General features: G+C 40.3%; 1 protein-coding gene across 11 annotated transcripts in view; it reads right to left on the reverse strand.

Annotated features, from left to right (window-relative positions):
* The window catches only part of MYO6 (myosin VI), a 426,976-nt gene that overhangs the window by 243,924 nt on the left and 168,207 nt on the right, over window positions 1–14,845 (reverse strand). For 10 of the 11 annotated variants that reach the window (XM_033936483.1, XM_033936482.1, XM_033936481.1 and 7 more), the window contains 2 exons: window positions 12,348–12,428; window positions 6,290–6,470 (listed from right to left, as the gene is read on the reverse strand). In XM_033936483.1, the coding sequence (XP_033792374.1) occupies window positions 6,290–6,470; window positions 12,348–12,428 (262 nt within the window). Of the gene's footprint in view, window positions 1–5,606; window positions 6,212–6,289; window positions 6,471–12,347; window positions 12,429–14,845 lie in introns of those variants that run through there. The other variant, XM_033936485.1, reaches the window with a different exon arrangement.

Genomic DNA, 14,845 nt, shown 5'->3' on the forward strand with positions numbered 1-14,845 from the left:
TGGTTTGGATAGTATGAAATTCTCTCATCAGCTGTAATTTTGTAAGCTGGATTTACAACATCCCCCTTACTCTCTGACTTGCTGCTTTCTTCTGAAGACAGCTGCTTTCTCTCTGGAGGAGTGGGTGTGGGAAACTCAGAGCAATGTGGCACCAGAGCAATGGATGAAGGAATGTCTGGATATGGTATTACAGATGCATGCTTGCCAGTTCGATATTTGGAAGGGTCCACCATGCAGAAGTAGCAGTTGTTTGAGTGGTCATTGAGTTCCCACCAAATTCTTGGGATAGCAAATTCCATGGGGTTTTTTTTTCCTCTGTATCATCCTGTAGAAGAACAAAATGAAATTGCTGTAATGAAAACAATACATTTATTTCACCTATGCCTAATGTGTATGAGATTCTCACAACATATTTCATATATGATATATTTTCAAACATTGAAAATTTTAAAATTTAAATATTTTTTTAAATTAAACATCCTAGGAAATTTTAGAGCAGAAAATTCCACCAACCTAGTGAGAAACAAAATGGTCTTACCTTCCAGAGGGTTTTTTGGCAGTGCTTGTATGTGAAGTGAGGTGCCCAAGGTTTGTCTTGATCCCCAACAGGCATACCAAAATATGCCTTGTAGGCATCACACATCATAGCAGATGCTTCTATGGAGTACTTTTTCCCTCTTGTCTTGATAAATTGGCCATATACATAGCAAAATGCATCTACTAGATGTTTGCGCCTTAGTAAAAGGGCCCCTAAGTTTGGAACAATCTGGAATGTTCTGCAAAAAAGGCAAATTTCAAAATATCAATGTCTTGGACACAAAAGCAACATTTGAGGGGCATGATAGATATTTTCTATAATTTTGTAGTATAGGCAATTAAGACCGATCACTTATTAATCAGGCTCAAAAAAAAAAAGGTTACACAGTGCAAATTATCCTATTCTTCAAAATCAATGAATGAACTTTATGCAAACAGTTAAGACTGGCTATTTACTATGGGCTCCTTTTATCAAGCCGCGCTAGCGGTTTAACGCGCGTAATACTATGCGCTAAACCGCCAGCCGCGCTAGCCGCTAACGCCTCCCTTGAGCAGGCGGTAGTGTTTAGGCCAGCGCAGGGGTTAACGTGTGATGAAAAGTCACGCGTGTTAACCCCGCTAGCGCGGCTTAATAAAAGGAGCCCTATGTCACTGTTCACATATTTTTTATGCATGACAATTAAAGGATTCCCAAGCTAATTTCTTTCTGTTTCTAACACTTTCAGATTTACAATCAAGTGATTTAATTAACTTTCCCGCAGCATTCATCCAACCATAGAGTGTGGTGAATAATTTCACTGCTTGTGAATATAATGAGAATGAAGAAGAACATATTTAGTAAAAAGTGTTCATGTACAGCTGGTAGTTAAAGAGGTTAGAGCAGAATGATGCAAACGTGGGAAATCTGCTTTCATTTCACTAATTATTTTCTTTTACCAGGTGACCTTTAGGTAAGGCAAATGAAGAAATGATAACACTATCTAATGATTTGTTTATATATTTACAATTGCAATTTTATAACTGGATACCCTTGAAAAAACTACCTATGCTTTGAGAAGGTTTTTCCCAAGGATACATAATTATTACTCTAGATAAACTGATTTTAAATTTTATTGCTCTTAGAACCTGAATGGGAAATGTATAAAACCTAATTTCTTTGAAATACAGTTATTTATCCGAAAGGAAGAAAAACACGAGCTCTCTGAGAGACCCAGCCATCAAATCCATATTTTTATCGTCTTTCTATCAGTTAATTTAATCTTTGCTTAATTAAACAACATTTATTAACCTGCCTTCAGACTTCAAACCTCTTCCCCAGTTCCCCAAACACTTAATTTTGTCTGTCTATCTGATCTGGAAGGTAGGCTCTGCAGAGTGCAGACTACAAGGCTGCTTTTACAAGAGAAACCTAATTGATTCTGCATATGGTCCCTTTCCCCACAGGTTTCCTTCCCATAAAATTATCTAGAGCAGGGGTGCCCAACACGTCGATCGTGATCGACCAGTAGCTCAGGAAGGCAACGCGAGTTGATCGCGGAGCCCATCCCGGGCTCCGTGATAGACTTGTGTTGCCGTCCTGATCTACCGGGCCGATCAGCCTTCCTCTCCAGTGTTCTCTCTAGGGCCTTTTAGCTGGGCGGTCCGCCCAGCTATCATCTGCTGCTGCCGCCGCTGCTGAACATTAAAAAAACACATAAAAAACCGGCTTGGAGATTTCAGCCCGTAGCGAACTTATGCTCTGTGACTCTAACGTGTGCGTGCCGGCTTCCCTTCTCTTCCCTCAGAAACCGGAAGTTATGTCCGGGGGGGGGAGGGGGGAGAAGGGAAGCCGGCACGCACATGTTGAGAGCCCTGAAGCAAGCGTTCGCTATGGGCTAAGGCGGGAGACAGGTTAGTGAAGCATTTGCTCTTCTTGCTGCCGGGTCCTGCCTACTTTCTGTTTCCGCAAAGGCAGGACCCGGCAGCATTTCCCCCAATAGGTCGATCGCGATCTTGGGCCAATCAGCCTTCCTCTCCCCGATGGCAGAATTGACGTCGGGGAGAGGAATGCTGGTCGGCCGAAGCAGGGACAGCTTGGGGTGGCGGCGGCTTTCGGGCCTGTTATTGGTGGCGGTTTGGGTCCTGGTCCCCGATGGCAGTGGCTTGGGGGAGGGCAGGGAGACAGAAGGAAAGAAGAGAAACAGAAAAAAAAGAAAGGGAGGCAGAGAGAAAGAAAGGGCAGGGAAGAGGAAGGAAAAGTTGGGGGAAGGAATGAGGTCTGGAGGAGAGGAAGCATACAGGCTAAAGATTGGATGCACAGTCAGAAGAAGAAAGTGCAACCAGAGACTCATGAAATCACCAGACAAGGTAGGAAAAATTATTTTATTTTAAATTTAGTGATCAAAATGTGTCTGAATTTATATCTGCTGTCTATATTTTACACTAAAGTCCCCTTTTACTAAACCGCAATAGTTTTTTAGCGCAGGGAGCCTATGAGCGTCGAGAGCAGCGCTGGCCATTCAGCGCAGCTCCCTGCGCTCTAAAAACTGCTATCGTGGTTTAGTAAAAAGGGAGGGGGTATATTTGTCTATTTTTGTATGGCTGTTACTGAGGTGATAGTGCATAGAGTCATCTGCTTTGACCTGTATGAAAAACCTTGGAATAGGAATGATAATTAACATTTTCTATGCGTACAGTGTGCGTTGTGTCTTTTTTTTTTAATTTTATTGTTGGTAGATCATTTTGACTTGGTCATTTTAAAAGTAGCTCGCAAGCCCAAAAAGTGTGGGCACCCCTGCTCTAGAGGCATCACTCCTTGCAGCTGGCCCTGGCGTTTAAGTCAAACATCCTCCCCATTCATGTTTTTCTTCTGTTGCTTGTTTGACTGTCTATTAGACCACAAACTTCAAGAAGTAGGAACAGTCTACCAAGTATATCTATGAAGCATTATGCAAGCCTGGCAAGGTTATACAATTAATACTCTTAAATAATCTTACTATCTATTTCGACTAAACCACACATCTAAAAATTGGCTATTCACCAACTTGTAAATCATATAGTATTTTGTAAAAGGAGGAAAAGACACAAGTGCTCCAAGAAGCAGGGTTTAGATATTGTCTTGCCCTGTTTCTCACAACAGAGCTATCACTAGTTATAAAAACCTCCTTAATCCAATTAATAACTATGCAGTTCAATTCTATTTATTATATTATTTTACTAAATGTCCAAATTTTTTTGTTAACTACATCCAGGCAATGTTTGCTGTGCTCTTACTAAGTGTTCAAAGTTTCACTTAGCTGAATCCAGACCTGGATCTAGCTTTGAAAAAAATTTGGACATTTAGTAAAATAATGTAATAAATAGAATTGAACTGCATCACGGGAGACAAAATCTCACTCCTGCTTGTGTTGCTCAGCGGCTGAAAAAACGATCTTGCAACAGCCGGTTAGAAGAGGGGTAGGAATTGGGAAAGTTCGCTCCTGCCCCGCTGCACCTCCACCGGGGATCGGCAGATGAGGTACGAGGCTAGGGCAGGGAGGGTGCTGGGGGCAGAGCCTGACAAGGTGCTGGATGCAGAGCCTGACAAGGGAGGGAGGGAAGGAAGGGTGCTGGGTGCAGAGCCTGACAGGGGGGAGGGAGGGAAGGAAGGGTGCTGGGTGCAGTGCCTGATAGGGGAGGAAGGGAGGGAAGGGTGCAGTGCATGGTAGGAAGGGAGCTGGGTGAAGTGCCTGACAGGGGAGGGAGGGAAGGGGGCTGGGTGCAGAGCCTAACAGGGCAGGGCACTTGAATATTAAAAGCCGCCCGACATATTCAAGTCAACCATTTTTCTTCCTTTTTGGGGGGAAACAGGGGGGTCTCGACTTACATTCGGATTGACTTATATTCGAGTATATACAGTATAAATAGAAAATATACTGTTGGCCCCAAAATACACACACCAGCTCACTTTGGTTAGTTGTAGAAAAAAAAAAAATCATCCCAGAACCCTAATGGAATTAATATTGCTGTTGAAGAAACCAAGAAAGCCAATCAAAACTCAAAATAAGCCATGTTTCAATCAAAGATCTTTATCAGGGGCATTATCTAAGGTTACCATATTTTTCTCCGGGAAACTGGACACATGACTCCACCCAATTTCACCTCCAGCCCCACCTCCACAAAACCTTCTCTCTTCTTCCAGATGGGCTCCAGCTCCATCTGGAGGACCTGGAGCATGCATGGATGTGTGACATCATCCATGCATGCTCAGAGGCTCTCCAGATGCGGCAAGCGCTCGTTGGGGCTTTCTAAAACCTGGACAAATGCCAGGTAATGGAAATTCTATCCAGGAGCTCAGACATGTTCTTTTTTCCCGGACGACTGGTAACCCTAGTATTATCATCACTGAAAACTTCATCCAATTTATTAATGTCATATTTTTGCATCCTGCATTATGCACAATGAATCTTTATTGCCTTCTCTAAAATCCTAAACAAAAAATGCCTCTAAAATGACCATGTATTTGATTCTCAGCTCATATGATCTGGTCCATTGGATTAATATATGCTGCAAAATCAGTGCTCATAGACCACAGAAGTACATAGTGTGACAGTCATCATGCAATACCAATACCCTTTCATCAAATATAAGGCCCATTATTGCAGGGGTCTGGAAGCAGCCCTAGCGCATAATTTCTCTCCAACTGCGCACTCTACACATTGAGTGTAGTTGCCATAACGGATTAAGTAAATTGAAAGGTGACAAGTAAGAACAACAATACCCAATTAAATGCAGAAGGTGCCTAACAGAACATGAATACCAAATGCAAAACAAACCCATAGAAATGCAAGATCACAAACATACCCACATATACATACATACATACATAAACACATTTTTTTACAAGAAGAATTAAGAAGGATATCAGAAGTAATCAGAAACAGAAGAGATAAAGGAAGTAGATATGAAGATAAAAGACAGACAAAGAAGCGAAAGATTGAAGGGTGAGAACTCAAGACAAATAATAATAATAATAATAATTTTATTTTTATGTACTGCCACACCATATAGTTCTAGGCGGTTCACATTCAAAGAAAATTTATACAAACAGTAAATAAAATACAATTGATTTAAAAATATATATTAAAATCAGGCTAACAGTCTAAAAGAATAATGTACATTTTACCAGTCAAAATTTAAAAAACATCAATTAACAAATTTATTAAATAAGCCAGTTTTCAGCAGCTTCCTAAAAGACATATATGAATGAGCCTGAGAAATGAAGGTACATAACCATGAATTCATTTTACCTGCTTGAAACTCAAATAATTTATCAAAGAATCTCTTATATCGGTAGGATTTAATAGTTGGTTGTACAAATAAATAGTGTCCTCGTGTGATCCTATTAAGTTTATATCGTTCAAAGCATAAAGATAGATAAGTAGGAACCATTCCAAACAAAACCTTAAAACAAATACAACCAAACTTAAACAGCACTCTAGCCTCAAAAGGGGTAACGAGCACTTTTTTCAGGACCCACGCTAAACATATCTGTAATGTAATATGTAAACATAGCAACTGTAATGCTCAAACTGAATAGTATTCAATGCTCCAGTGAACAACAATATACATTAAACCTGATATTTTCATAGATCTTTTCATTTTGCTCTTGGGTTGCTGTAGGTGTTTCCTCATACTTCTTAAATCTTTGGTTTTACTAGGATGAAATTAATTATTAGTATATGGGGTTGGATTTATGATCATTTTTATCAATTATGGGTGGAGGGGTTCTTACCAGAGGTGTGGCCAGATTCCTCAAAATCAATGTTTCCAAGGTGCAAGACCCCAGCTACCACACGAAAAAGATCAAGCTTTTCTGCATCATCCAAACCAATCTTTTTCATAGCTATACACATTCGGTTAAAATCTCCATGGTCATCTAGCAGTGGGTCTTTCAAGGACCCTTGTTTCAAGTACTGTAAAAGAAAAAAGGGGGCATCAAATCTCCAAAAAAATTGTAAACCAACATAATAAATGATATATAGGATGCACTCTTGTTTTGAAGGGCCACTGTCCAAGAAGTATATGAGATGCATTCCTTGAGGCCCTCCTTTGAAGAAGAGAAATAGCATATGGTTGCAGGAACACATATATACTGTGTTATATTGCCATCAGATAGAATATAAAGCAGTAAAAAAAAAATAAATCCCTCTCTTTCAAAAGATCCTTATAAGTGTCATCAGAAATCTTAGATACTTGATTACAACCAGTGAAAGAGCCTATAGGATGCTAAAACTCCCCCTGCTGGATATTCCCTCACAGTGTTAGGGCCAACTTTAATTTCCATAGACCATCTCAAGCGGGAAGAGCCATGAGAGGGGTGGAGCAAGGAAAGCAGCTACCAGAAGTATAAAAGATAAGAGTTGCCATACTGGGACAGACCAAAGGTCTATCAAGCCCAATATTCTGTTTCCAACAGTGGGATACTGGGCATGATAGACCTTTGGTCTGTTTCAGGTAGGGCCAGAGTTGGGTTAATAAGGCCAAGGAAAGGAACCAGTGATCACCAGAATGTTTTGACTACATGCATCTAGCTATTTTGGTTGGCTGATATAAGCTAACCTTTTTTCCTACTGAACACTTGGAAGTCCTGATTAAGGTCTGGCTGGGGCCAGACCTTGCACCCCAAGGAGACAGACTATGTTTAAGGTATGGCAGCCAGACGCCTGCCTCCAGATTCTTCCCTCTGAACCAAGGGTCTCCTTCTTTGTTCCTGATCCTATGAAGTTAACAGGCTTCAGAGTTTTGAGTTAATAAATAATTTTACTTTATTCTTGCAACAGTGTCTGACTGTGTGTAATCATGAAGCCCACCCCAGCCCTTGCTCACAGTACCACATGACCATAGATCTAGCAATGTATTTCTTTAGAGAACTAGAGAAAGACTATTAATTCCATGCAGCCAAAAGTGAAAAAAACATGCAAGATCATTTTTCCAGGTATTAAGTTAGAAGAACAAGTATTTGTAATTCATATTAAAAAATTAAATACACAAAAACTGGCTGGAAGAGTCCACAGAAAATCCAGAAACATAACATGCATTTTAAAAAGGAAGGCACTTCACAAAAACATGTCTAAGAATCACTAGAATACATCAAACGTGTAGATTTATATAAAAAGGATCACCTCATCATCCTGATAATATATGGGAAAGACAAAGAAAGTAATTCAAGTAAGTGTGCAGTTTATTTGCATCTCTCATAATACATATCAATACAAAGTAGCTGAATGTCAATTATACAGAAGCAAATACAACAAACTCAAGTTAGAAAAAATCATTTTTAAGGTACTGCACATATAATAACTGAAGTAAAACAAAAATGCTAGTTTGGGGAATCCAAGATAATCTGTATTTCCCATATCCGGTTCTCAAGAATCCTCAAAGTTCTAGATTTTGGTGATACCAAAGCAAACAAATTATTCCTGTTAGCGTTGAAAATGTAAATATACCGTATTTCATGGCAACTAATCGGGGGGGGGGGGGGGAGAGGGAGGGAGGGAGCATGAAAACAAGTGTGCTGGGGTATGCAGAACTTGAATGTGGAAACCAATACTAGATCTTAAAATATCTTTCAATTCATTTTTCTTTTCCAAGACATAACTCTAAAGCAATAACAAAGCTTGCCTCTTGCACACATATTTGTGTCTGCAAGGAGTCTCAACGGGGGTTCAGGTGTAAAGCAAAGAGAACGCTAATTAGAATTGCAATTGATTCTAAGAACAGTTTACTGTGCACAATGACTAAGGAATGAAAAACAAAACAAAAAGAAAAACCTGCTGTCAACAGCCTGCAAGTGGTAAACAAGCAATCACTGTAGCTAGAAAGAGTGTATCAGCCATAAATAAGAGAATACAGTCGACTCCGCTTAAGTGCAAGGCCTTTGGACCGAACCACCACGTGCGCTTAAATGGAGTACCACTTTTTAGTCATGAAAAATCATAGTACACTGCAGTCAAATGCAATAAAACTTTTATTCAGCAAAAAAAATACATAAAACAATTCTACACATAGTAACATAATAGATAATGGCAGATAAAGATCCAAATGGTCCATCCAGTCTGCCCAACCTGTTTCAATTTAAATTTTTTAATTTTTTTTCTTCTTAGCTATTTCTGGGCAAGAATCCAAAGCTCTACCCAGTACTGTGCTTGGATTCCAACTGCCAAAATCTCCGTTAAAACCTACTCCAGCCCATCTAAACCCTCCCAGCCACTAAAGCACTCTCCAGCCCATCCTCTCCCAAATGGCCATATACAGACACAGACCGTACAAGTCTGCCCAGTAACTGGCCTAGTTCAATCTTTAATATTATTTTCTGATTCTAAATCTTCTGTGTTCATCCCACGCTTCTTTGAACTCAGTCACCGTTTTCCTCTCCACCACCTCTCTCGGGAGCGCATTCCAGGCATCCACCACCCTCTCCGTAAAGTAGAATTTTCTAACATTGCTCTTGAATCTATCACCCCTCAACCTCAAATTATGTCCTCTGGTTTTACCATTTTCCTTTCTCTGGAAAAGATTTTGTTCTACGTTAATACCCTTCAAGTATTTGAACGTCTAAATCATATCTCCCCTGTCCCTCCTTTCTTCTAGGGTATACATATTCAGGGCTTCCAGTCTCTCCTTATACGTCTTCTGGCATAAGCCTCCTTTCATTTTTGTTGCCGTCCTCTGGACTGCTTCAAGTCTTCTTACGTCCTTCGCCAGATACGGTCTCTAAAACTGAACACATACTCCAAGTGGGGCCTCACCAATGACCAATCACCTTCTTTCTTCTACTGGCTAAGCCTCTCTTTATACAGCCCAGCATCCTTCTGGCAGCAGCCACCGCCTTGTCACACTGTTTTTTCACCTTTAGATCTTCGGACACTATCACCCCAAGGTCCCTCTCCCCGTCCGTGCATACCAGCTTCTTACCTCCCAGCATATATGGTTCCTTCCGATTATTAATTCCCTAATGCATTATTCTGCATTTCTTTGCATTGAATTTTAGTTGTCAGGCATTAGACCATTCCTCTAACTTTTGCAGATCCTTTTTCATATTTTCCAGTTTAGAAACAGCACTGTTCCGTCTAATATTCAATATACTGGAAACCTTTTTTTAAACCAACATTCTACTGAAATAATCAATCATTGTTTTCTGCACGCAGATTGCACAATTCAGGCTGTATATCTGACTACTGATGCTGTAAAACTGGCCATAGTTGCGACATCCATTTATCTCCATATAACAACGCAGCATGTGTAGGGACTTCAGCGCATCCAAGAAGAAAACAATCTCTGCAGGTGTTTCATTAGTTGTGATAACCGCAGAAGTATCTTCATCCTCATCAGATTCTTGGTTGCCTGCAGTGTCCTTTATAACTGTACAGATATCGGAATTAGTGCTGTCAGACGATGTGGGCTCATCGTTGTCAACAGCGACATACAGCTCAAACTCTTGTGGCAAGAGTCCAACTGGGAGTTCAATGGACAAAGTGTCAGCTTCAGTTGTTTCAACAGATGCGTGAATTAAGCTCACCCGTCGATAGCAATTTGAAATCGTGGATGATGAGACTCAACTCCACACCTCCCGTATCATGTGAAGAGAGTCGAGAACCATCATTTTTCTCACGAGCTCAGCAGCTGGATTCCATGCTTGCATCAATCACTGCCATCACATATCTTAAGATGAGCGACTTGCAATGACGTTTGAAGTTGGCGATTATCCCCTGGTCCATCGGTTGGATCAAAGAGGTCGTGTTTGGTGGCAGAAACTCAAGTTTGATGTTGGTTAGTCATACGTCATTGCTGTGTGCTGCACAGTTATCACACAGCATTACAATGTGTCTCCTATGCCTTCTCATCAGATTGCCAAGCTTCTGCAACCATTCAATCAACAGTGTTGCCATCATCCATGCGTTTTTGTTGCTTTCAATGTTGCATTTAATGTTTTTGAAGCACCGAGGATTTCGATTCTTCCCAATCACCAGTGGCTCAAGTTTTTCACTACAGTCCATATTGCAACTGAGCAGCAATGTCAATCTTTCCTTTGGCATCCAACAGTTTCAATGCGTTTGAAAGCCAATATTCCATCAGGGATGGCACGCCAGAACATGCCTGTCTCATCGGCGTTGAAAACGTCGCATGGTTCATATCCACCAATGACAGATGGCAACACTTCCATGATGCATCTTTCTGCACCAAACTCATCAGCGTCTTGTTTTTCATCATGCTGCTTCTTAAATTTTATACCGTTATGAACTTTCCATCTCTCTAGCCATCCGTTTGTTGCTTTGAAGTCTTCTACGCTCAGTTCTTTGGATAGTTGTGCTGCTTTCTCCATCAGCAGGTCCACTGATTGGCAATTGCCAACTTCTAGCTTCAGCAAACCATCGCAACAACGCCTGTTCAACGTTTCCAGCCTTCCCAATTCTTTTCCGTTTTCTGGTAGGATTGCTGTTGTTTTGCGAGTCTTTCAATATGACTTACTTTTTTTTGTGAATCCTAGAAATCTGGCTAGGATGAATGCTGTAATGTTTTGCAATAGTGAACTGACTCTCCCATTGGTCAAGTCTCTTTAAGACATCGATACGTTTAGCCAAAGCCAATGACTTTGTCCAACATGGTGGACACGTTCAGCCTGAGACAATGACTTTTGACCAGGATGTTGGGACACGTTCAGTCAAAGACAAAGGTTTTTCTCCACGAGACGCAGTTTCGAAAGTTCGAACACCTGGCCAGGCCTAGACTGCTGATCCAAAACACGTGGCTCATCAACGTGAGAACGTGATTGCTTTTAACCGGAGTGAACATAACGTGAACGAATAGAGGTGGGACTTATAACATCAGTGCGTATAAACAGATTGTGTGCTTATCAGAATTGAAATTATCTGGAGTTTACGTCCATTGATGTTAATGTAAAAAAAATATGGGACCATGGTGGTAGGCTGCAGATATCCGAAGCATGCGCTTAACTGACGTGCACTTAGGTGGAGTCGACTGTATTGGTGCACAGCGTTTGCCTTGCTCATAGTATAAGATTTGACCTGATCAGAAACATATGGACCAGTACTGCAATCTAAGACTGCCACAGTAATTAAATGAATATACTAAATGGTTTGATTTCTTTAAACTATACAAATCTTTCTTTAATATGTCACTCTTAGACTATGTAAGTCAGGGGTGTCCAATGTCGGTCCTCGAGGGCCGCAGTCCAGTCGGATTTTCAGGATTTCCCCAATGAATATACATGAGGTCTATTTGCATGCACTGCTTTCATTGTATGCTAATAGATCTCATGCATATTCATTGGGGAAATCCTGAAAACCCGACTGGATTGCGGCCCTCGAGGACCGACATTGGATACCCCTGATGTAAGTCATCACAGTATGGGAACTCTGATGTTTGCGTTTACTTAGTAATTCAGTGATCAAAAATTACTGATCCAAATTCTAATTCAATAGCCTGGGGACAAAGACTTCAAGTGCTCACAGTTACCAGACTTTAGATGAATCTTGTCCGGTTACCATTTGTGAGCTATCATTAGATCTTTCAGAAAAACCCTTTTGCTTTATGGTACATATGGTCTTCTTTGTGTTTTATTTTTTTCTATTTGTTTTTCACAATTTATTTCTCACTTCCACATGCTACCTGTTGGCTACGTTAATTACTATTTAACAGTTACTTAGCTTAGATTTCTTTAAACACATTTTTCCAAGAAATAGAAAGTGATAAATTCATATCTAGTTTTAGAAAGGCAAGAATGATTACAAATGGCAAGCAATTAATCATTTAAGAATACAATAGCCTACCTCAGGACTCTTGCGGTTCTGTAGTATCTGCTTATCTGTTTCTTTTGTTGCAAAGTACCTCGTACAGCCACGATTTAAATACTGTTTATAAAAATAGAACCAGAAATATCTCATGACAATTTACATACACAATTATATTGAACTAAAGTGCAAAATGAACAGGCATGAGACAAAACAGATAAAATATGAATAATTCATAAGGATAAGCAAATGAAAACACTGTGTTAATATAGGTATTACAACAGAGAGAAAGCCTATAGTTTTGCAATATTCCCGATACACTTTTTTCCCTAACCTTCCACAAATCACTTAACCCTCCAATGCCACGAACAAAATTAGATTATGAGCCTTCTGGAGACAGGGAAATACCAAGTATACCTGAATGTTGTAGGGGTAAAAGCCCCTGCCACAAGGTAAGTAGTGTATTAAAGAGACTGATCATGCCAAACCTGCAGTACACTTTATTTAGATCACAGAATATGCAGTGCCTTATGCTCTAATACGGAAAGCTTTTGCTATGATTAAACCTTACATAGTCATGCCCTCTCTGAAGAAAGAACCTGTGACTCTGGCTGATGCAAGCAAAGGAACGTGGGCATCTGTGACAAAGACATTTGTTCATATCAACCCCAGTCCAGTCTGCCTGAAGCCAGAATTTGGGAAAAGCCTCCAGAAAAACATCAGGAGGCATTTCTGTCATATCATCAGGGCACAGGCTAATCATCTCATATGAAGTGATCTAATCATTGGAAAAACTGCTGATATCAAAATGATATAAAAGAGATTGACATCTTAACTCATCTCTTCAATTGAACATCATTAGAACACATGAGAGAATGGAGGCTGATTCCAGACAGACTTGTATGGTCTCTATTCTGCACATGGAGAGAGGCAAGTAAAGCTTAGACTCCAGTGTGTTGATCATCTTATTGTCACATACCATGAGGGGGGGGGACTGAGCAGCCTAGGAGGGAGGGGTAGGTATCTTGACTGATAAGTGGTATACTGCAGATAATATTAAACTTCTCATCCCCATTATGTTTGGCTGCCTATATGGTTGACATGGTGGTGACTTCACATCCAGCATTTAAATCTGGGCAAAGCATTGATAAAGAAAGCTAAGAAAGAATATGAAGAGAAACTTGTAAAAGAGGCAAAATCTCATAACAATTTTTTTAGGTACATCAGAAGCAGAAAAACCTGTGAGAGAATCTGTGGGACCATTGAATGATCAAGGAGCAAAAGGGACACTCAGGGAGGATAAAGCCATAGTGGGGAGACTGAATTAATTATTTGCTTTGGTCTTAGGTCTGCTGGATTATTGCAACTCCCTATATCTTCCTTGTCCAGCCACTATGATAAAACAACTCCAGACCATACAAAACACCGCCCTCAGATTGATCTACTCACTCAAAAAATATGATCACATAACAACTGCCTTCTTAGACTCTCACTGGCTACCCATACAAGCACGAATCTAATTCAAATTCTACTGCCTGATATTCAAAGCATTACACGGCTCTTCCCCCTCCTATCTAAATAACCGCTTAAACCAAATCTCCACCTCAAGACACAGAAGAACCTCGAACCCTTTCGCCTTACCCCCACTCAAAGGCACACAACGCAAGAAAATGTTTGACAACCTACTAGCAACACAAGCAGCAAAAATCAACCATTCCATCTCCAATCTTATGACAATATCAGACAACTTCAAAACATTCAGAAAAGAAATCAAAACCCTGCTTTTCAAAAAATTCATCCAAATATCTTAACCCCTCCTTTTTTACCTCCAGAAGATTCACCTACCTTCAGATAACCTTCCCCCAAATTACCCACCTTAACACCTTCCAATTAAACAAATACCATAAATAGATTGTAACCTACCCTCTCTAACTGAATTCCATATGTATTTTTCATACAGTTCTTCACTGTCAGTTTAATTTCCATCCTATAAATTCACATAGAATTTTTCTTTTTTCAACCATCTTTATTTTCTCTTCTTTATTAATTTCCAGGTACTTTAGTTAGATTGTGAGCCTTCAGGACAGTAAGGGAATTTTTTAAGTACCTTCTTACTTCTCATTTATAATCTTAATGTATATTTTCTTCAAACCGCTTAGAACCTAACGGATGTAGCGGTATATAAGAAATAAATTACATTACATTACATTTATGGAAGAAGATGTAAGAGATCAACCTGAACCGGAAATGGTTTTCAAGGGTGATCATGCGGAGGAACCAAAAGAATACTCAATGAATCTGGAAGATGTACTAAGCCAAATTGGCAAGTTAAAAAGTGATTACCGTATTTTCTCGCATATAACGCGCGCGTTATACGTGGTTTTTACGTACCGCGCATACCCTTGCGCGTTATACACGTGAGCGCATTGTACAAATTTTTTTTTACATAGTTCCCCCCCGACGTCCGATTCACCCCCCCGCAGGACCGCTCGCACCCCCACCCCGAAGGACCGCTCGCACGCACTCCCACCCGCACC

Source organism: Geotrypetes seraphini, chromosome 3 (genome assembly GCF_902459505.1).
Source record: "Geotrypetes seraphini chromosome 3, aGeoSer1.1, whole genome shotgun sequence".
In the NCBI taxonomy this organism is placed as follows: domain Eukaryota; kingdom Metazoa; phylum Chordata; class Amphibia; order Gymnophiona; family Dermophiidae; genus Geotrypetes; species Geotrypetes seraphini.